At 41.8% G+C, this 23,446-nt stretch overlaps 2 protein-coding genes across 2 annotated transcripts; one reads left to right on the forward strand and one right to left on the reverse strand.

Annotated features, from left to right (window-relative positions):
• The first annotated feature begins 4,991 nt into the window (after window positions 1–4,991).
• On the forward strand, window positions 4,992–11,497 carry chrnb3b (cholinergic receptor nicotinic beta 3 subunit b). The gene is made up of 5 exons (XM_066648902.1): window positions 4,992–5,087; window positions 7,027–7,071; window positions 7,593–7,702; window positions 7,783–8,659; window positions 11,351–11,497. The coding sequence occupies exons 2-5, from the start codon at window positions 7,045–7,047 to the stop codon at window positions 11,495–11,497; spliced, it is 1,161 nt and encodes a 386-aa protein (XP_066504999.1). The 5' UTR covers window positions 4,992–5,087; window positions 7,027–7,044.
• Window positions 11,498–12,112: 615 nt separating this feature from the next.
• Window positions 12,113–23,375, reverse strand: itga6l (integrin, alpha 6, like). The gene is made up of 25 exons (XM_066649108.1): window positions 23,194–23,375; window positions 21,906–22,033; window positions 21,501–21,589; window positions 21,051–21,276; window positions 20,711–20,821; window positions 20,119–20,335; window positions 19,837–20,042; window positions 19,575–19,666; window positions 19,216–19,343; window positions 17,953–18,042; window positions 17,808–17,872; window positions 17,566–17,705; window positions 17,296–17,448; window positions 17,095–17,210; window positions 16,146–16,296; window positions 15,631–15,714; window positions 15,450–15,529; window positions 14,748–14,822; window positions 14,550–14,652; window positions 14,136–14,312; window positions 13,956–14,063; window positions 13,336–13,446; window positions 13,115–13,231; window positions 12,783–12,908; window positions 12,113–12,392 (listed from the first exon to the last, which is right to left on the reverse strand). Exons 1-25 carry the CDS (start codon window positions 23,373–23,375, stop codon window positions 12,318–12,320), a joined length of 3,150 nt encoding a protein of 1,049 aa, XP_066505205.1. The 3' UTR covers window positions 12,113–12,317.
• Window positions 23,376–23,446: the final 71 nt, after the last annotated feature.

The raw sequence follows: 23,446 nt of genomic DNA on the forward strand, positions 1-23,446 counted from the left end.
CCTCAGACATTCACCCAGTCACTCACTCACTCACTCAGTTGGTCACCCACACTGGATAATTTCTACACACACACACACACACACACACACACACACACACACACACACACACACACACACACACACACACACACACACAGATACTGGGGCATATTGTTTAAATTACAGAGGGATTACCAAAGAAACCCTGAACATAATAGAAACAAACAGTTAATAGATGAGTGATATAATACCATGACTGCTCCAGTCTGAAGCCGAAAAGACCTTTCTAAAAAATGTAAAAATTTATTTTACAGTCTGTCATAAGCATCACGAAGTTGAGAAGATTAATTAAAAGTGACTGGGTTTCATGCTCTTTATCCATTTTACTTTTATGAATTGTTATTTGATTGGGTGCCCAAACCTTTGCACATGATTCTAAAGGAACAACCACTCTTTTTCTCCAGTGACTCTTCTTCATGTTATTAGAGGATGATTTTAGTGACACCTAGTGGCCTGGATGTGTAAGAGACCCTGTTCTAAACCTATTTTAATAAACATGATAGAGGCCCATGTGGTGGTCCGCTCTGTGGAGTATAAACTAGTGAATTCTGGGACTACATAAACTGTATTAAAAAAATGAAAAAAATAATCAAAATTTAGTACATTCTTTACGACTCTTAGAGGATGAAAACGACTAATTGCTCCTTTAACCATCACATGGTTTAGAATCTCACTCCCCACACACACACACACATGCCATCACATCTCAGGATTAACTCTGTTGGAAAGAAAAACCATGTTCACTCCTAAACTTTTAAACATTCTGAATAATTTGGGCATGTTTATTTTTTCAACCGATGTAAAAGTATCAATTTCAGTCCAAAGACATATCTATTCAAATCCATCTTTACACACAGATATAACACACACATGCATGCACCATACACACCTGCGCTGTCCTCTGTGCTCTCCCAGTTTGGGTCAAACCATGCAGTTTCTGCTTTGTTTATTACATTTTAAAAAAAAATCATATATGTATTTTCTCTGACTGAATGACAGCATTGATTTATCGGCCGCTCCCGTGGCCAAGTGATAATGGAATGTCTGTCCATATATCTATGGATATAGGAAATATAATCTGAAATTGTACTAACATTATGGAAATAAAGAAGTACAACATGCAAATCATGTGAAATTTCAGTTTAATTGTGTCGACCGTGTCTTTATTGCATTTAATTCAGACAAAAGCACTTACAGTAGTTCCAAATGTTGGAGTGGTCAGTGTGTGTGTGTGTGTGTGTGTGTGTGTGTGAGAGAGAGAGAGACAGAACTGATCACCCACCACCACCCTCGAGATGGATGAAGATGTGCCGCTGACCTGGACCTTTACAGGGATCACGTTTAAGATTTGGCCTTTCATCCTCTGCTTTTTCCACATTGTTTTACTGAGCCGCTCTCCTGGACTCCACCGCTGTGAGGAGACGCTGAGGGCAGGGGAACGCTTTATGAAATATTTAAATCACTGAATATTTTAAAATGTATGAATATTTAAATCATTTTTCGGTCTGTTGAGCCCTTATTTGTTTGCAGGGGTCTGTAGAGATGTTCAGATGTGGATTCTATTGTTATTTGTTAATTATAATGGATAATAATTCATTATTATGAGTGTGTGGACTATCTTTTATACTCTACAGCACTGTGCAAAAGTTTTAGGCCCCAGAGATTAAGATTTAAAAAGCTATTTATCTGAGCAGTAAGTGTTTATTTGCTAAAAACAAACAACAAATAACGCCCAACATTAAAAGAAACCCAATCACATTACTCCAGTGCGATCCTCTGTGTGTGAATGTGTCGGTTTAACTTTGTCCAAATTTCTCCTCGTGGAGTCTGTATTATTTGAGGTTATCATCCAGCACCTAGTTTTAGCGGTGAGTAAATAATGATTTTAAATAATGTGTGCTGTGGATTTAACAAATTCATGCAAATTAATGAGAATCTGCACAAAACCTTGTTCTTCAAACTCACTCTCACCTACTACTTTATAGAACAAAAATGATCTTATATTTCTCATATGTTTATATTATAATTAGTTTGTATTTACTGTGATTATATATAACTTTATACCAGCCCAGCATTATCTAAGATGCCTAAGACTCCTGCACAGTTCTGTATGTGATTTACTAATAATATGATTTTGATATTTATTTAAAGAAAAGCATATTAACTATAATTCTCTTGTGTCAGAGCACTCCTCCATGAATTTTGAGACTGAGAATGAACACTCATATTTATATCAAATCAAATCAAATCAAATCAAATTTATTTATATAGCGCTTTTCACAACTGATGTTGTCACAAAGCAGCTTCACAGAATTCCAGTAAGACAAGATTTGACATGAAATGTAAAGACAAATGTAAAACCCTCAAGTGAGCAAGCCAGGGGCAACAGTGGCAAGGAAAAACTCCCCCAGCTGAGGAAGAAACCTTGGGAGGAACCAAGGCTCACAAGGGGTGACCCATCCTCCTCTGGTCAATCTACTGGTGATGATAGTTAGTAGTCCATGAGAACTTCAGTGTAGGGACATATATATAAAAATCCATTTATGTTAGAATTGAAGTACATGCCCCATTCTGTTTGTCAGAAGTGTAAATGTTTTATCAAGATCTCTTTATTTAAATAATAACTCAATACTGAAGTATTTTATAGAAAAATGTTTTTAAAACCATCAACACGATAATCTGAATAATCACCAAAATAATGTGCAGATTACACAAATACAACTTTAACTGATAGTGACAGCTGTGTGTGTGTGTGTGTGTGTGTGTGTGTGTGTGTGTGTGTGTGTATGTGTGTGTGTGTGAAGAGCGTGGGAGGCTGTGGCCTTATGACGGCCACAGCTGCTTCCAACTGGAGCAGAAAATCATCTGAGCTCCAACTGCTGCTACAAAACATTGAGGAGAAGTGTGTGTGTGTGTGTGTGTGTGTGTGTGTGTGTGTGTGTGTGTGTGTGTTTGTGTTGTCCCGGACTCAGCTGAGACTGAACATCTTTGTATGTCAATATGCACATGGTTGTTGCACACACACACACACACACACACACGCACACGCACATGTTTGTTTTCATGCATTGTGGGGCATACTTGCAGTCCTTAACACGCAGTACAGCAGGTGACACACGCAGGCATCATTTCACAATAAAGTGATGTTATACAGAAGTGGGTTAGTTTTGTTAAAGGTTTTCTACAAGTTCAATTAGAAAATAAACAGAAAACAAAAGAAACCCTCTCTATGTAGCATTACTCTCTACAGCTCCTTCACTGCGGCTTCGAAACAAGGCTGAGCAAAATCTACAGAACCCAAAACATCCACTTCATTAACACAGTTTAATCACTCACAGTACGGTGGCCCTGAAGGACAAAAATACATTTTAAATTTTCTCTTTTAAGCTGAAATAAACAGCATCAGGTGCAGCTTTAAGGATTCTCATTTTTAAAAAGTATTTCTTTTTTAAATTTCCCTTGGGATTTTCTGCTCCAAAAGTGTCCGTAGGTGCGAGCGTGTGAGTGAATGTGAGAGTGTGTGTTGCCCTGTAAAGGACTGCTGTCCCTTTCAGGGTGTGTTCCCACCTGGCGCCCAGTGATTCCAGGTAGACTTTACAATGCAGAATATATTTCCAGAAAAAACAATAACATAGAATTTTTAATGTTATTTTTCATTGCCTGGAGCTTGAGGGAGTAAATATTTTTAAAGATATCTCTGTGTCTTGTGCCTGAAATATATTTGTTTATTCATTTATTTGAAAATTAAAAGTCACTTTATAAGCCTATAAAGTTTCTAGACCCCGTGTCTGTAATAATGCTCGGTTGCTTTACAGGGCCCCCGTACAGCAGACGGACACGTGTCTCTGTGGGCATGGTCTGTGTGAGCGCGCGCCTGCAGTTTGTTGGCGCGCGCTGTGGCCAGCAGACTGAGCTCGAGCTTCAGCGGGAGCCGCTGGGCTGTGTTTTGGAGGAGGTGCCGTTTGGGGCAGGTCGGGTGGGGGCTGTTTAAGGCAGGGGTCACTGCTGCGCTCGCGCTCCGTGTTGTCTGCGCAGAGCCGAGGATCTTCGCCTCTGGTGCTTGGTGTGAGATGAAGTTTGCGGTTTGCGCTCTTTCTGCGCTGTTTGCGCTCACGGGCGCCACCAGCAGCACAGGTGAGTACTGACCGCAACACCCCAGCGGTGCAAATGGATTCATTTGTTCACGCGTGAGTGCATCATTATTGCTTTTTGATGCTCGTTAATTAGAAGTCATGTTAGAGAAAGGCTGTAGGGGAAAACTGTAAATGTAAACGTTGCCCTCACTTTGCTTCCTTTGCTTTTGGTTGTTTTTCAACCACCGTGTCAGGTGCCGATGACCTCACCTGGGGTCAGTAAGCAAAAAGTTCAGCTTACTGCTCGTCTGCTGAGCGAAAAGTGTAGGGTTTCTGTTCGCCCTTCTCTTCATTTCCCTGAGTCTGCACGACTGAGTCCTGCTTTAACACAATTCAGACCTCGCTCACAGCTGGGTGCAGGAGTATGGACACCACCCAAAAAAGGACATGTCTCTAGAGGGGACACATTTAAAAGTATGAATCTCTTCCTCAAGTTTTAGACCTGTTCATCAAAAACGAAATAGATAAGACCTAATAAGACAATGTATAAGACTAGATACACAAGGTTAAGACTAAATGAGGTATGTTTAGACCAGATAAGACAAGACACATTAATACACCCCTAAATGATCTTGAAGGAAATTGCATACAATATTAAAAGTGCCATAACTTTTGCAAACACCACTCTTTTTGTTTTTTTCTTCATAAATTGATGCAAAAGCTCCTTTTATGTGTATAGTATGCATTCAGTGCCTTACGTCTAACAGTATAAGCTATTGTGTATGTGTGTGTGTGTGTGTGTGTGTGTGTGTGTGTGTAGCTGGTGGAGAGTTTGTGTCCTTGGCCGAGAGGGAGGATGCCCTGCTGAGGGACCTGTTTCAGGGTTACCAGCGCTGGGTCCGTCCCACCCAACACTCCAACAACACGGTCCGAGTGCGCTTCGGCCTGAAGATCTCGCAGCTCGTCGATGTGGTGAGAAACGTGTCCAAGCACATGAGGAGAGATCATTAACACCGAGCACTTTTAACGACACTTTAGAAATTCCATAATGAGATCACTCTGGCTCCACAGGAGTCAGATTATTCTGAGTGGTGAATAATTATTTGATAGTCTATAACTCCAGATGACATTTACCACCAATGCAGATGTAAATAACTGTTAGCGTAATTAGTGTGTACATCTAAACATCCCATAAAAATTGCGCTGTCCTGAAGCAGAGATGTGGTGCTGTCCAAGGTCCTGAAACCCAGGGCTGCCCTGCGGAGCTGAAATGGTTATTCTGCTTTTACCTTTAAAACCTCTTTTTTGCTCTTTTTTTTAGCCCACTTTCTCTTCCTCTGAAAGCTTTTTGTTGTTCAGGCTGTGGAGCAGGCTCAAGTGAATTATTAACAGAGTAGAGAAGCTTCTACACACAAAGTAACTCAGATCTCTCTCAGATGTACAGCGCAAAAGACAGAGGCCACTGTTCAGTTGTTTTTATTTGCAGTCACAATAACCTCTGAGATCAGGTTTTATTTTATATCTGATCTCTGAGGATGGCAATATGGCATTAGCCAGTTTTGGCTTGAGGGGGAACAGAGAGCCAGTGTGTGTGTGTGTGTGTGTGTGTGTGTGTGTGTGTGAGAGAGAGAGAGAGAGAGAGAGAGAGAGAGAGAGAGAGAGAGAGAGAGAGAGAGAGAGAGAGGCTGAACTAACAGATGCCTACTTTATTAGATCAGAAGTTTGCTTTTAGCTGTCAGTCCTAAGTATGCGCTTCGCTGGAGTGACTCAGACCCGTTGGTCGTCTGTCCTGCTGGAACTGGAATAGCGAATTATACTCACAAACTGTTTATTATACTCACAAACCACTAATCATACTCACCAGTATGGTGTAATGAAGTATGTAAAAAAAAAACAGAATTTACATATTCACTCCTCACTTACAGATCCTCAGGCTGAATGCCATTTTATGCCAGTGCTCTGTGAAGCTCGACTAACCTTGCAGCACATTTGTGGAGCACAAGCAGGTCAAGTGGATATGGCACACAGTGTAGAGTATTTCAAAGCACCTCCTTACCACAGAAATGGAAAACAGCCAATAAAATATAATGATGCCATTATTTCTAGTTACAGGAACTGACTGCTTTTGGTCACCTCCAATAGATGTGGAGAATAAATGAATGTGTCCTATTTTTATTACTGTGGGTATTGCTTAAGGGAACTGGAATAACGATTAGCCATCATCTTACAGTGGAGGAAAGCATCAAAAAATATTGGGCCATTTTTTAAAAACACACAGTGCACTGTAATTAATAACACAACATCATAAAAACCCTACTGTGTTAAAGATGAATGTGGCAGCAGTATTTTATTCTGTCTACGCTGTGTTTTATAATGTACTGAAATACTACTATGATTGTATTTACAATATATTTGATTATTATTGAAAAAGAGAATAAAATTTCCCCTTGTATGGTGTTTAATGGTTTAGTGGACTATGGAATGATATTAAAAAGGGGCATGAATAACCAACTTGTGCAGATTGCCCCCCCTCCTTGTGCGAGTCTGTCCAATCACAGCGCTGGTCTGTGTTTATTTGAGAGCTCAAAGAGGAGGTAAACTGTGTAAAATAAAAACAATGTTGAAAAAAAGGAATGAGAAGGAAGAAATCTTTGCAAAAGTGAGAGGTTCCTCAACTTGCTTCTTGTTGCTGCACACTTGAGGGTGGGTGAGCTGTGGTTACTTATCATTTAAAGGAACAGTTCTTGAAATTGGCCGTTCTGAGCAGGGCTGTGGCGTTTGGTCTTTGCAATATTTTGACCATATTTCAGATATTTCAGTGTGTTGTGGAAAAGGGGAGAATATGCCACAGATAACGCTCAGAGGAACTCTGAATATCATTTTGTTGTTTGTATTTTCTCTGTATTTATAGGATGAGAAGAATCAGCTGATGACCACTAACGTGTGGCTCTGGCAGGTTAGTGCTTTAAACTGGTTTTCTCTACAGCAGTAAATCACTGCGAATTATGGTAGAATGTTTTTTTTATTCATGGTCCTGGTCAAGCCTTGTGTGCATCTGTAGTGAGATGTGTAGCCATTTGCTCTGGCCTTTGAATATCTGGGTCTGGAATGTGTCTTACTGACCATCTCAGATTGCATTTGTTTTAATTTGTTGACCAATTAAAGGAACACTAAGTAGGATTTGGTATCAAGAGGGAGGATAGAGGGTTGTGGGCTGGTTTTCTACCCTACTCCACAATTGACATAGTGCAGTTTCTGCAGTGCTGAGCCTGAAGGGGCAATGAGAGAGTCTTTCTTCTGCCTATTACAGACCAGTGATGCATCAGAATGATTTGAAGCGGTAACTTTAAGGCACAAATATTACATAGTGTTCCTTTAATTAACTACAATGATTTCAACAGATCAGTGGCAGTTAATATTGGACACGAGCTAGCATTATTGGCTCTGTTAACATGCTGTTGTGTTGTGAATGTGGAGGAATGGATAGATTATAAACTCCGATGGAACCCAGATGACTACGGGGGTATTACTTTCATCAGGGTCCCATCAGAGAGCATCTGGCTGCCGGACATTGTCCTGTATGAGAAGTATGTATCATTTAAAGTCTCTTCATTGAAGAACGGTTTTGCTGTAAGTGCAGTGCTTACGAGTTTTAAACCTTCTCCAGTGCTGATGGACGATTCGAAGGCTCTCTGATGACCAAAGCCATCATAAAATACAACGGCGCCGTCACCTGGACGCCTCCGGCCAGCTACAAATCCGCCTGCACCATGGACGTCACCTTCTTCCCCTTTGACCGGCAGAACTGCTCCATGAAGTTTGGCTCATGGACCTATGACGGGACCATGGTGGACATGGTGCTGGTCAATCACCAAGTGGACCGCAGTGACTTCTTTGACAACGGCGAGTGGGAGATTCTGAGCGCCACCGGGATAAAGGGAAACCGCAGAGACGGGACCCTGTCCTACCCCTTCGTCACCTACTCCTTCATCCTGAAGCGTCTTCCTCTCTTCTACACGCTCTTCCTCATCATCCCTTGCCTGGGCTTGTCCTTCCTCACTGTGCTGGTTTTCTATTTGCCTTCGGACGAGGGCGAGAAGGTCTCCCTGTCCACTTCCGTCCTCGTCTCCCTCACCGTCTTCCTGCTGGTCATCGAGGAGATAATCCCCTCCTCCTCCAAGGTCATCCCCCTGATCGGCGAGTACCTGCTTTTCATCATGATCTTCGTCACTCTGTCCATCATCGTCACAGTATTTGTGATTAATGTGCACCACCGCTCCTCCACTACCTACCACCCCATGTCTCCGTGGGTCCGCTCGCTCTTCCTCCAGCGGCTGCCCCACCTGTTGTGCATGAGGGGCCACACGGACCGCTACCACTACCCAGAGCTGGAGCCCTACAGCCCTGAACTAAAGCCCCGCATCAGGAGGGCTCCCCCAGGCCCTGAAGGTGAAGGTCAGGCTCTGGTCAACTTGCTGGAGAAGGCCACCTGCTCTGTGCGTTACATCTCACGCCACATTCGCAAGGAGCATTTCATCCGAGAGGTACGGAGAGCCAGGGTGTTTGTGTTTGATCACTTGGAACCTAAGTAAATAATTTACTTTTATTATTTTTCATAAATTATATTGAAAATATATTAAAAATCATATTGTTATTGAAATATTTTATATTGCGATGAATATTGATATTGAATTATATTGTCCAGCTCTACCTTCAGGCCACAGCTGCCTCTCACTTATTAAATGCTTGTAGTTATAGATTATAAAAACAGCTCACTCTGAATGGGTGATTTGGCCCAAAGTGCAGCCAGCACTGCTGATATGATGGACCTGGGCATTTGGTGTTCTCCTCCGGTGCATTGGGCTGTCCAGTGATGTTGCATTAGTGTCAGTTGGAAAAGAGGCGGTGATTGTGAAAATTGGCACATGCTTGGTCTCACCCTCATAGTTTTGTGTCACATTGTGTGTGATGTGGGAGTTCAGGTAACAGGGCCCCTGTAAGTGCAGAAGATTTATTTTAACAATCAGAGACAAGGACGTAATCACAGGACTAGTAGGCTAAACACTAAACAAGGCTATTAAACACACTGAGCAAAATATAAATCAAAAACCTTGAATCAAACATTAAATGAAGTGAGGGGCTAAACAAGAAACATACAACTTAAACACACTGAACAGAAAAATGAGCTAAAGGCTACACAGAGAAGGTAGAGCCTACACAGAGAAGCTAGAGACCACACAGAGAAGCTAGAGACCACACAGAGAAGCTAGAGACCACACAGAGAAGCTAGAGACCACACAGAGAAGCTAGAGACCACACAGAGAAGCTAGAGACCACACAGAGAAGCTAGAGACCACACAGAGAAGCTAGAGACCACACAGAGAAGCTAGAGACCACACAGAGAAGCTAGAGACCACACAGAGAAGCTAGAGACCACACAGAGAAGCTAGAGACTAAAAGAAGCTTGAGCCTACACAGAGAAGCTAGAGCCTACACAGAGAAGCTAGAGCCTACACAGAGAAGCTAGAGCCTACACAGAGAAGCTAGAGCCTACACAGAGAAGCTAGAGCCTACACAGAGAAGCTAGAGCCCACACAGAGAAGCTAGAGACTAAAAGAAGCTTGAGCCTACACAGAGAAGCTAGAGCCTACACAGAGAAGCTAGAGCCTACACAGAGAAGCTAGAGCCTACACAGAGAAGCTAGAGCCTACACAGAGAAGCTAGAGACCACACAGAGAAGCTAGAGACCACACAGAGAAGCTAGAGACCACACAGAGAAGCTAGAGACCACACAGAGAAGCTAGAGACTAAAAGAAGCTTGAGCCTACACAGAGAAGCTAGAGCCTACACAGAGAAGCTAGAGCCTACACAGAGAAGCTAGAGCCTACACAGAGAAGCTAGAGCCCACACAGAGAAGCTAGAGACTAAAAGAAGCTTGAGCCTACACAGAGAAGCTAGAGCCTACACAGAGAAGCTAGAGCCTACACAGAGAAGCTAGAGCCTACACAGAGAAGCTAGAGCCTACACAGAGAAGCTAGAGCCTACACAGAGAAGCTAGAGACCACACAGAGAAGCTAGAGACCACACAGAGAAGCTAGAGACCACACAGAGAAGCTAGAGACCACACAGAGAAGCTAGAGACCACACAGAGAAGCTAGAGACTAAAAGAAGCTTGAGCCTACACAGAGAAGCTAGAGCCTACACAGAGAAGCTAGAGCCTACACAGAGAAGCTAGAGCCTACACAGAGAAGCTAGAGACTACACAGAGAAGCTAGAGACTACACAGAGAAGCTAGAGACTACACAGAGAAGCTAGAGACTAAAAGAAGCTAGAGCCTACACAGAGAAGCTAGAGCCTACACAGAGAAGCTAGAGCCTACACAGAGAAGCTAGAGCCTACACAGAGAAGCTAGAGACCACACAGAGAAGCTAGAGACCACACAGAGAAGCTAGAGACCACACAGAGAAGCTAGAGACCACACAGAGAAGCTAGAGCCTACACAGAGAAGCTAGAGCCTACACAGAGAAGCTAGAACCTACACAGAGAAGCTAGAACCTACACAGAGAAGCTAGAGCCTACACAGAGAAGCTAGAGACTACACAGAGAAGCTAGAGACTACACAGAGAAGCTAGAGACTAAACAGAGAAGCTAGAGACTATAAAACGAATCAAACACATAAACCTAGAAATAGCAACACAAAGCATAAACAAAACACTGACTGTGAACATACAATGACCCACAAACAAGGACCTCAGACACAGGCTATATAAAGAACAAGAAAGACAAGAAACACCTGGGAAATAATCAAGACACGTGACATTAGAAACACGAAGGAGGAGTAATCACATGACTAAGAAAACATGAGAGCAGGAAAAACACATGACTAGGGAACAACCAGGAGCCATAACTGAACAGAACACAGCACAGAACTAAACAAAAAACACATGACATTAGACAAGTGTGATTAATTATTGCAGCAAAAAACAGGGTTCAAACAATAACAAAACAACCACAAACATGACAACACCACGTGCCGTAAACTGGAGCAAATGTCTGATATGAAATGCATTGATAATGGTGTTTATGTAAAGATGCAGACTTCACTGGTAATTTTACAAACTCATGACATAGACATAATTAATGGAGAGTATTTTATGGATTATATGAGTGCAGATTAAATTGATGATGACGATGATGATGGTGAGAATCACGATGACGCTCTGCTCTCACTCTAGGTGGTGCAAGACTGGAAGTTTGTGGCTCAGGTTCTGGACCGAATCTTCCTCTGGGCCTTCCTTACTGTCTCTGTGTTGGGCACCATCCTCATCTTCACTCCTGCTCTAAAGATGTTCCTCAGCACTCCGTCTCCTTCAGCTCCTTAGTGTCCCTCCTTAGTGTCTCAGGAGAAGTAGTAGACCTTTAAACTAGGGCTGGGTATCACACATTTGCTCTTTCTAGAGATTTGGTTTTACTCAGAGTGACTATTAGCAGCTTCTCATATTGAACTCCAGTTTAAACACACATTGTTTGTTCAGATAAAAAAAAAGAACTTTGTAATAACACGTTTTCTTGGTTTTTCTGGAGCGCTAGCTTTGATTTGGTAATCACAGTTTCTTAGACACCTGAACCACTACAAAGAGTCGTCAGTGATATCGAGCGATACCCAGCTCTTTAAACACTTTGTAGACCAAAGCACAGGTAAAATATCAGCACATAGTTTTTCACTTATTTCTATAAAACCAATGGAACCAAACGTTTATTGTATTATTACGGTTTTATTACAAGAAATCTGCAGTAAAAAAAAGTTGTCTCAAAACCTCCATGTTCAGACTAGCCAGTGATGTTCAGGTTCTACATATTCTTTTCTTGTTTCCTGCTCCTCTGAGGCAGGTGGAGGCCATGAACCCTTCCCTCCATCCAGAGACCTTTACACTGCAGCATTAAAGGAGCAATTAGTCATTTTCTTTCATGATTCTGCAGAGAATAAACTGGTGCATTCTGGGATGCCAAAGCAGTTAGATTTTACTTTTCATAGAAGTTGCACTTTATTTAAAGAAATGGAATAATAATAATAATAAATAATCACTTTCACAAAAAAACGTTTGTTTCGTTTGGGGGTGAAAATGGCTGACTGCTCCTTTAAGCTCATTGTAGATTCCACGGAATCAGAGTCTTTTTTTTAGTCCTCTCCCACAGAGACATCTAGGTCTCAGCCCTGTTAATGGCGTAGTATCCTTTCCTGTCTTCAGTGCACATGTCACACGTGAAGCATCCGAGCTGAGGAGCACAAACCCACATAAACCTCAAGATTAGCTTCCAACACTGAGACACACACAGATCAGACATTAATTGTGAATGAGGCAGAAGGCCTTGTGAATATTTATACATAGAAATAAAGTGATGTTTTACACAATATGTTGCATTATTATTATTATTATTATTATTATTATTATTATTATTATTATATATTTTTGGTTTTGCAGTAAAATTACATTTTTGGACAATTAAAATGGACACTTAGATCATTAAGTAACTGTTTCTTTTCAGTGTCAATAAATTAATTTATATACAGTACACTGAAGCATGAACAAATTCTTTAATGGTAGATTTTATATGTAATAATTGAGTGTGTGTGTGTGTGGGGTAGAAATATAGGGGTGGGATTACCTTGGAGAGGAAGTAGATCAGCAGGACGAGGAGGAGCAGTGCTAAGACCACACTGAGCAAAATCACCCACCAAGGAACCTGGCTCAGCAAAGTGGGCTTCTTCTCTGGGAACAACGTCAGTCTCACCTTCACAAACCATACAACACATCAATGAGCTGTGTGTGTGTGTGTGTGTGTGTGTCGAACTATTTTATATCAGCAGTATAAATATGGTGCATTAATTATAAGCCAAAATTAAGCCACAAACATATACAGCCTATTTCTGCTGTGTTCTGAATGTGTGAGATTTTATTTACAGTGAGAAAAGAAACACACAAGAAGTTGCTAATCACTCCCTGGAAGCTCTTTACCTGTGTCTGAGACCCCAGAAGCCTTATGTTCTTCTGAGAGCCATCAAGGCTGAGAGAAGCATTCAGGACAATGTCCAGGTAGTTCAGGGAACTATAGTCCTGTCCAAGACATCAGCAGATTTAGACCTTACCATTTCATTCAAATGAGGAACAGTTTAATTCTAATCTTATTAAAGTAGGTCTTCAACAGAAAGAAAACTCACCTCTACAAAAGTGCTGTTCCATACTCGAGCGAGGAAATTTACCGCTGCAGTACTGTCCACTGCCTGCAGGGGGCATCTGAGCTCCACACACTTCATTTCCTCAGCACAGGTCTGGAAGAGTCAAGCGTAACATACCAAAGCATTTCCAAAACATGATCAGGCCTACTTCAAACTATTAAATAAAGTGTAAATAAATGTATTCAGAGAGGTTTGAGTGCAGAATCTATTCAGAAACAGTGCGTTTTTGTTTAAATGGATCATTTGACATCTGCTCAAAGAGAGGTCCATGAAACTCAGACAGCAGTCGTATCCCCAAAACATGAAAATATGTGAACATCAACCACCATTTGAGAATTATCAGCCTGCCATAAAGATACTAATAAGACATTTAGTTCTCTGCCAGATGTGGAGAGTGAAGAAAATGCTGTGGTTGTTTCAGAGACAATGCCACACCTGGTTCCTATCAGCATCACTGTAAAGAAGAGTTTCTTTCTTTATCTGAATTGTTCAGATATCAACCCTGGAACCGTGCGGAACATGAGCGCAGTTCACATTTAAACTCTTCTTAAAGTCAAATTAACTTTAAAAAAAATACACTCTGCATTGGAGCCTGTGTTTACCAGATATTGGTAATGTCTTTTCCTTCCAAACAAAGAGAGAACGCCATCTGTGCTGAGAGCGTCCAACTTTCCTTCACCTTCCACCTGCCGCTTCCCTCTGGACGCCACCTGAGGTAAAGCAGAGAGACGTGTTCGAAGAAGCTTTGAAACAGAAACGGAGTGTGCATCAGTGTGAGGTACCTGTATGTGATGGAGAGGACTGATCTCTGCTGCTGGGGAGCAGGGGATAGTCTGATTCTTGGGGCCTGTCACCTGCAGTAGGTACAGCAGCCACTTGCCGTGTTTATTCTCTTTCGGCCACTGGATGTTCAGCGTCGCGGAAGCAAAGGACTTCAGAGGACGACCCATGTTTATAATCTGACCAACAGGGATGAGGATAACAACAGATATATATATATATATATATATATATATATATATATATATATATATATATATATATATATATATGTATATTACTACGGCCTAGGGTTTATTATTTAAGTTCTTTATTAATTAACTTAGTTATTTAAGTATTATTAAGTACATGAACCTATTGTTTTGTCAGAAAGCAGAAAGCCCACATGCTGTGACCTATCGAGCATTAACACAAACCCGAAATTCATACAGGACCGGAGAACCAATCTCTCCCTCTGATGTTATGGCATTCTCTCCTTTCACTTTTCCTCCAAAGAACACCTGTGAAGGTCTGGCCAGTCTGCAGACACAGCACAAAACCACCTCTCAGAACTCGGAGCCAGGAGTAAAGAGGGTAAACACAGGGTCTTTAAAGAACGAAACTGCCATATTTACCCAGTGACCTGGAGCTCCATCTCATAGACAACTTTGGCCATAGCAACAACCTGGGAAATATTTTGTTTACTAATCCTATGAAAACAACAACAAAAATAACAACAGCATCTGGTTTAGTGTGTAGCAGTGTTTCAGTCACAGCTCAGGTGTCTGCATTTGGTTTATATTAATAATACACATTAATAATCTCTCTCTCTCTCTTTCTCTCTCTCTCTCTCTCTCTCTCTCTCTCTCTCTCTCTCTCTCTCTCTGTATATATAACACCCAACATTAAAATAAACCCAATCACATTACTCCAGTGTGATCCTCTGTGTGTGAATGTGTCGGTTTAACTTTGTCCAAATTTCTCCTCATTATTATCTCCTCAGTATTATTTGAGGTTATCATCCAGCACCTAGTTTTAACGGTGAGTAAATAATGATTTTAAATAATGTGTGCTTTGGATTTAACAAATTCATGCAAATCAATGAGAATCTGAACAAAACATTTTTTCTTCAAACTCAGTCTCACCTACTACTTTATAGAAAAAAAAGATCTTATATTTCTTATAAGTTTATATTATAATTAGTTTGTATTAACTGTGATTATATACAAGCCCAACACTCACCGAGAAGGCTTTAGTTTAAATATATATCATTATCTTAGGTGTCTAAGACTTCTGCACAGTACTGTATTTATATAAAAACTATGTTTATAGCTTACGTTTCCATGTTGAGTGTCATGTTGACGTCTGTTATTGCGGGAGACAGCCGCTCAGTGCTCAACATCAGATAAAACTTTACCTGTGGGAGAGTTTAAAAGCAGAATGTGAGCACGCAGATGGAGAGGCACAGAGTGAGTATAAACCTACACCCGGGTCTGAGAGTGTGACGGGGGCTTTTACCTCTCCATCTCTTTTCAAAGGGTTCCCCAGCTGGCATTCAGCCTGGGTCTTATTTCCATCCACTGCACAACCTACCCTGGAATTCTGCAGAAACAAACAAACAAAACAAACAAACAAACAAGCAAGCAAACAAAACAAACAACAAAAAGCAAAACAAACACACAAAACAAACAAACAAGCAAGCAAGCAAGCAAGCAAGCAAACAAACAAACAAACAAACGCAACAAAAAAGCAAAACAAACACACAAAACAAACAAACAAACAAACACAATGAATACACAAGTGGCCACTCACAGCAAGCGGATGTGAACAGCAAGCGGATCCGATTACTCAAACCGAATGCACTTGCTCTCAGTTAGCCTCAATTCCAGGTCCCGGTTTTCTATTCAGTGGTGAATATCGTGTTAATTTCTTAATGATGTGAGGTCCAGGTCTAGGCTTAATCCCTGTTTAATCTATCTATCTGATACAGGAATCCAACAGATTTAGAACTGTTTCAAAACTGAGAAAACCACCTTTGAAGGAATGAATGATGATAACGGCAGAGACCCTGGGAAGTCTGCGGTCAGCTGAGCGAGATGAGCTGAGTCCCCTCCTTTGTTTGTTACAGTGAGTTCCAGAGCAGTGTTCTCTTCACCAGGGGAAATGACCGCCATCCCGTCTTCCCTTTAACACCATCAACAAAACACAGATTGGCAACACTGTCACAAACTTACTGACAGAATGATGAACGCAGATCGCTGTTGCTTTCATTTTTGTCTAAAACTGAATTAAAAAATACATTTGAATACGTCTTTTGTTACAGAACCGAATCTTTTCCCTTGTGTCTGTTTCTGCTCATTTTTGATGATCAATAATAATTGATTATTCACTGAGGATTTTGCCTGATGATGTATGTAATGTAACTTGGGCAGTGGAAGATGCAAGGAACCCAACTGGGAAACCGCTCATGTCATGTTACAGATTTAAAGTCACCGTGAATCAAAATGTAATCAGAAACAGGAGTATGGGAGGACATAACTTTATCCACTGCAGAAAAATAAAAGCAGACACTTCAAAACAAGTCTTTGATTAGAGATCAATCATTAAGACTTTTGTACTTTAAATGATATGAGAATATAATTAAACATAGGGCACTTAGTATGAATAATAAAAGTTAAAAAGATATAAACATGTTTCATTTTCACTTCAGCCTGACTTTAGGACTCCTGTTTGAACACTACAGCTTAAATTAGTGTTCCTGCTGATTGTTAGTCATGTGACTTCCAAGTCCCTGCTTGCTCAGGTGTAATTTGTTCATATATTTTGAAGGGAAGGGAACACAGTTGTGTTTTTACTGATTTTAGTGCTTTAAACCTGACCTCCCGTAGCCCCTGAGATCTCCACTTTCCATGTTGAGAGCAGATTTGAAAGACCTAAATGTTTTGTTTTTTGAGAACCTTCAAACAACTCAACACATCCTACTTGGCCAGTGGAGTGCACTTGTCCTGGTGTGGATCTTTGACGCAGAATCTGTACTGAAGCTGCAGATTACTCTGGCAGATCCCATCACTCCCACAGCCAGTGTTCAGGAACTTGAACTACAATGAGAAATGACATGGATACATTACAAAGCTGCATTAAAAAGCTATTAATAATGATAAAGATTTCAGGCTTGGGCAGTACCTTGGCTGTGCTGATTACATCAGGTCCTTGAGATTTGAGTGTTGGCTTAAGTGGAGGTAGAGGACTTTGGGTCAGGCTCTGAGGGGGACTTTCAGGGGACAGAGTGACGGACAGACTGACCGGGATGTCTGTTAGCTTGTCGTTAATGTTTGCCTGGAGAACACAAGCAGAACTCATTGGGAACTTACTCACTGAGGTTTAAAAGGTTACAGGCCTTTTGGCCAGTAGATCATATAAAAGCAAACAGTTTCAGAAATGAGTTTACAGTACCAAGAGTCGGAGATCAGCCCTGCTGCAGATCCTTTGACCTTGCTGTGGGAGCACCAGAGAGTCCTTAGAGGAGGTCTGGAAGGTCATTCTGGGTGGCTCCCGAAAGTGGCCTTCGTCAGCAACCAGAGTGTACAAAATCTCTGCAAATTTTACATAAACACAAATGAATCCAGGGTCATGCTGTAAAGCAGCTTTCAGCTTTCAACTTCATGTCTACTGCAGTCAACTGGTATCTGACTCACGCAGTCTGGGGTTGTATGATGCTGGATACGTTGTGAAGGAGAAGCAGAAATCGGCTCTGACAGAGCTGAAAGATTTGCAGGTAAAAGGGGTCAGTAAAAATGCAGAAATACATTTAAACTAGAAACATACTGATGAAGCTCTCACCAGTGACCCTTCTGACAGTCTCGTCCATAGTAATCAATCTCGCCTGGATATAACGTCAGAGTCTTCTCCATGTTTATCACTGGTTTAGCCCTGAAACAGAAGACGCAGGCTGACCACTTCGTATAATAGTTTAGAATGAGCAGAAGTCCTCATTTTCCTGGACATGTCATCATTTTAGGATGTTTAAAATATGCCCAGTTAGTAATTCTACATGGTGTAACATGACTGGGACTTGATTTAACACTGATTTAACGTCAGGGTTTGCTTCTACAGTCGGAACATGTGTGGGGATTTATACAGATTTAAACACATCTGTTTTAATCCCGCCTCCTTAGAGCCGCTATTGGTCTGCAACCTGCAACTACATCAACCATTGGTCAAACTGTTTCCCAACACAGTCGTGAGATCGCAGCTTAAAACGCCTAAATACGAATGTAAATAAACATACATCAGTCCGATTTTACCTGACTTTTTATTTTATTCATGTATTTCTTAATGGGTGGCACGGTGCTGCAGCATGTAGGTGTCGCAGTCACACAGCTCCAGGGACCTGGAGGTTGTGGGTTTGAGTCCTGCTCCGGGTGACTGTCTGTGAGGACATTGGTGTGTTCTCCCTGTGTCTATGTGGGTTTCCTCCGGGTGACTGGCTGTGAGGAGATTGGTGTGTTCTCTCTGTGTCTGCGTGGGTTTCCTCCAGGTGACTGTCTGTGAGGAGTGTGGTGTGTTCTCCCTGTGTTTGTGTGGGTTTCCTCCGGGTGACTGTCTGTGAGGAGATTGGCGTGTTCTCTCTGTGTCTGCATGGGTTTCCTCCGGGTGACTGTCTGTGAGGAGATGGTGTGTTCTCTCTGTGTCTGCGTGGGTTTCCTCCGGGTGACTGTCTGTGAGGAGATTGGTGTGTTCTCTCTGTGTCTGCATGGGTTTCCTCCGAGGGCTCCGGTTTCCTCCCACCAAAAACACATGTTGGTAGGTGACTGTGTGTGTGTGAGTGAATGTATGAGTGTCTGTTGCCCTGTGAAGGACTGGTGTGACCTCCAGGGTGTGATCCCACCTTGCGCCCAATGATTCAGGGTAGGCTCCGGACCCACCCTGACCCTGAACTGGACAAGCGTTTACAGACAATTAATAAATGAATTACTGTATGTATGGACACTCTGAAGAACACTGGGCACAATGGAATTTGGCATTATCGCAAGCCTGGGTTTGACAGACATAGTGACAGTAACTGAAGAACTGACTGGTTGAAGGTGAAAGAGAGTGATTTACCTGAAAACAGCCACACTGTCTGAGAGTGACCCCACAGCTAAGTCTGGGTAGCTGTTCCCATCTATGTCCATGTTTCCAGCCAGAGAGTACCCAAACAACTTGATTTTGTGGGTTAGACCTTTCAGAGCCTAGACAAAGAGATACATAAAAGCTTTCATATATATAAAGGATCTTTAGTATTTAGTAATTTACCTTCGTGCAGAAATATTTGATCTCTCTCTCTTTTTTTTTACATGACTTGAGAATTCCAGGTACACCTTGCCTTTAGTCAAAATAGATGATGAATGAACACACAGAAATGCTTAAAAATAACTTGTAATATGAATTCCCATGACATATTATGACCATTTTTCACTCACTTGCTGCGGTTGTGTGGAGAGTTCACCAGCTGCACCGAGGTAGATGTACACAGCACCATCATCAACATCGTAAGGGGCTCCAACTGCAAAATCTGTCAAAAATCATTTTTACTAAATCAATTTTATGTGTAAAACAGTGCCGAATTTATTACAAGTATGAGTCTGATATGTTAATATTTTAGTAAGCACAGCTATGTGGGCTCTTTCACTGGTGTATTACTGAGTGTGGAACATGACAGGGCTTGATATGTCCCTGCCTAACCATTATATCCATCATGGTTGACGTCTCCGATGTCTGCCACTGCTAGTCCGAACATGGAGGCTGTGTTGCCATGGAGAACCATGGGTTTTATGTGGTTCCAGTCTTGTTTGCCATCGCTGTGGATGTAGACATACACAGCTCCTCCCACATCTGCTTCCAAATCTGGCAAGGAAAACTGGGGGGCACCCACGATGAGATCGTCCCACCTGAGAACCCGGATGTACATGTCAGATCATGGTTAATGCACTGTCAATAAAGCAGAGGTCAGTGCTGGTCACTCACCCATCTGCATTAAGGTCCAGAACGGCCAGTGAGTAGCCGAAGGAGGACGCGAGGCCTGGTCCGCTGATGATCTGCTCTACACTGAGAATCCTCTTGTCTTCAGCGGCTTTGGGCCTCAACAGCAGGACCTCGCCACTCAGGTTCGAACGAGGGGCTCCAGCCACAATCACCTGATCTCCTTTAGTGATCAAATTCATTCCAGAGTCCAGAGCAAACCCTGGGGAAGGACACAGATCAAGTCAAGACAGATTTGTTTCCACAAAATCTAGACATCAATTCATTTCTAGACCCACTAAGTGCCTTCTGCTTTACATGGAACACACCTCTAATGTGTAACACCCACCCGGATGATAGTCACACCTCAGCTAATGGGTAGAGAGCCAACAGTGCAATGATGCAAGGCAGGAACACACCCAGGACAGGACCCCAGGACATCACGTACTCTCACAGTCACTCACAAACTCACACATGGGCAGTTTCACACACATTCACCCAGTTACTCACACTAGATTATTCTCTAAAATCTAGATCTTTTATAAAACATTTATGATCATTGGTATCCCAGTATTGATAATATTAGATACATATTCACCTAAATAACTGCTGATTCCCACAGGAATGGCCTTCTCATCGAACTCATTCTGGTCTCCGGTTTCAAAGCTGTCCAGTAAGAAGTTGTCCACAGGCTCCATTCGCACAGTGCCTTAACAAAGACAGGACCACTGCAGAAATAAGATGCCTTCGCTTTCAGGAACATCACTTATTAACTGTTCATGGCATGGCCTAACAAACGAGGCCAATTGTTTGTGGACACTTGTTGATCCAGACTTTCTAATGAAATCAGTACTACTGAGTGTGTACATCATTATATGTCCACAAACTCTGGGACATAGTGTTTAATCCTGAGCTGAATGTTCCTGGGTGTAAAGTACCTTTCCAGTCGTAAGCCCCCGGACTCGCGAACACTAGGTAGCTCCCGTCCTTGGTGAAGGCAACTGAGAGACCCTGCTGGCAGTAGCCGAACAGGTCTTTATCCCCTGGTCGATTTCTGCAGAATGACCTTGTGTCATCCACTTTCAGGTTCTCGTCCAGAATGAAGCATCTGCCCAGTACCAGCTGACTGGCGTAAATCCACTGCTGGTATCGGTGGGCACAGACCTAAACAAGGGGGTCTGCTAAATTATTCCATTTGTTTTTTTAAAAAATACACTGGCAGAGGTGGATTGGAGCTAGTTACACTGTAGTAAAATAATGGTACTTTAATACAAAAAACAAAAAACAAAAAAAAAACAACAGGAGAATGACAGCTAATGAATCAGTTCTTATTTGAGCTGCTACCTTTGTTCTTCTACAATATTATGAAGTGTTATCAAATGCCTTACCACCACTTTCCCCCCTGGACCCTGGCTCCTCACCCGGACCCCCATCCACTGGTTTTCTCTGTGGTCCTTTCCGTTTCCTGGCTTTTCATCTAGAAATGTATTTTTTCACATATAAAGAGGGTCTTAAAATGAAGTAACCTGTCAAATCCAATCTCAGCACAGGTCCTGAATATCTACGATATAATAAATTCTAAAAATTCCTCTCAATGACCACTTTCTTGGACTTCACTGATCTCCAAATGATTCTTCTTTGATTCTTCCTGGTTATTCTTAAAGCGGCATATCCCACTTAGCATCCCCTGTTTTTAAAATGAATCTCTCTCTCTCTCTCTCTCTCTCTCTCTCTCTCTCTCTCTCTCTCTCTCTGTGCGCTGCCTAAACAGAAATAAACAGAATTTCACTAACCTTTGGCATCAACAGGAATCCGCTCACAGTCATCTGTCAATGTACTGAATTTACAGCGATAAAGACCCCCGGTTACGTTGGCTTTTTGCTGGGGTAAGGCCTTTGCATGAGGGGCACCAACCAACAAACTAGAGTTAAAGAAGATTTAAGGATTATGACAGTGTTATGAAAACATGCAGCAGTACATTTCCAGTCAAAACAGTCATTAATGCGCTATATGTACAAAGGTTTATAAACACCCCTCATAAATATTTCGACACTTTTAGCTGCACCCAGTGTAGACACAAATGTTTAATGGCCTCATTTAAAAGTAGAGGCTGTTACTGCAACAAAAAGAAACAAATCCCTGATTCACACCCAGTTTTTTTGGAGGACCTTGGCCTTTACAATCCTTTGTCCACTGTGTAATAGTGCCATTGTTCAATTTATTTTCAAAATGTATTTCTGAAGAGATTAGATATAAATGTACTAAAATCAGGATGAGGAAAATCAATGGAAATTACTTCAAAACACTAAAAGTTCCATAACAAAATCTTGCAGGGCTAGACATGCCAGACCAGAGCCTTAAAGCATTTGTCACAAGCATCAGTGATATCTCAGTAAGAGCGAAAGCATTTATGTAGGTCTAACTTATTCTTCACTCCAATCAGAAGTCCATGAGAGTGATTTAGACTTGTGGGTGAAGTCCTGTGTTTTGAAACGTGGCATTACCTTTTGTTGCCTATTAAATTTCATGCAACATTTAAAGTGACCCTGCCTAATAAAGGACACAATGCTTTTCCTTAAAAACTGAAAATATACACTATATACTTAAAATCAAGAGTATATTTTTATGATGTTAAATGATGTGATATCATATAGTCTCTACATAAACAATGTAAAATGCCTTAAAAAATTAATTTAACAATTTCAATTCACAGAGTAAAAGAGACTGTCATGGAAAAACGTGAGCATGCTTGTTAGACCTGCACTACTACTACAGCATGGAGATTAAACCTCACTGAGTGTGCAAACCCATAGCCCCCCAAACCCCCATGTACTAATCAGACTCCTAACAGTAGTGTAAAACTAAGTAGACCACCTTAACAGAAGCTTTAATCTTTGAGAAATTTGGGAAATCTGAAGCCAGCATCTACCTCAACCTGAGTTACTACAGCACAAAAACAAATCTCTGTAAACTGTAAACGAGTAGAAAATGGCATCCACAACAAAGCAGATGTTCTGTTCTATTAATACTTCACATCTGTCAGCTCAGGTCTAGGTTAAAACGGCATGCAACACAACTCACAACTGCTGATCAGTGGGTCTAAGCTGGTGGTGCATCGCCAGAGAGAATCCAAACAGACTGCCTCCTGTACCATTTTTCCTCAGGATGTTTGTGTCGTCCAGGTTAAAACACAAGGTCCACCAAGGGTGAAGATCACTGAGGAGCCACAGGCCCAGGATCAGTGTCCACCTTCCTGCCTGCATGCTGGTGCTGCTGCCTCTGTGGAGCTGAAAGCCCTGGAGCTCAGTGTAAGCTGGCAGTGAGAGTTGACAGC

This window comes from Hoplias malabaricus, chromosome 17 (genome assembly GCF_029633855.1).
Source record: "Hoplias malabaricus isolate fHopMal1 chromosome 17, fHopMal1.hap1, whole genome shotgun sequence".
Classification (NCBI taxonomy): domain Eukaryota; kingdom Metazoa; phylum Chordata; class Actinopteri; order Characiformes; family Erythrinidae; genus Hoplias; species Hoplias malabaricus.

Bases quoted from the DNA above. Each gene is read 5' to 3' on its own strand.
- itga6l (XM_066649108.1), bottom strand. From the start codon at position 23,375: ATGCAGGCAGGAAGGTGGACACTGATCCTGGGCCTGTGGCTCCTCAGT. The intron at 19,667-19,836 runs GTTAGGCAGGGA...GATTTTTGACAG, and splicing joins CAACCATGATGGATATAATG to ATTTTGCAGTTGGAGCCCCT. The intron at 17,706-17,807 runs GTGAGTCAGATA...TAAAATTTGCAG, and splicing joins ATCATACAACCCCAGACTGC to AGATTTTGTACACTCTGGTT.
- chrnb3b (XM_066648902.1), top strand. From the start codon at position 7,045: ATGACCACTAACGTGTGGCTCTGGCAG. The intron at 7,703-7,782 runs GTATGTATCATT...AACCTTCTCCAG, and splicing joins GACATTGTCCTGTATGAGAA to TGCTGATGGACGATTCGAAG. The intron at 8,660-11,350 runs GTACGGAGAGCC...CTCTCACTCTAG, and splicing joins AGGAGCATTTCATCCGAGAG to GTGGTGCAAGACTGGAAGTT.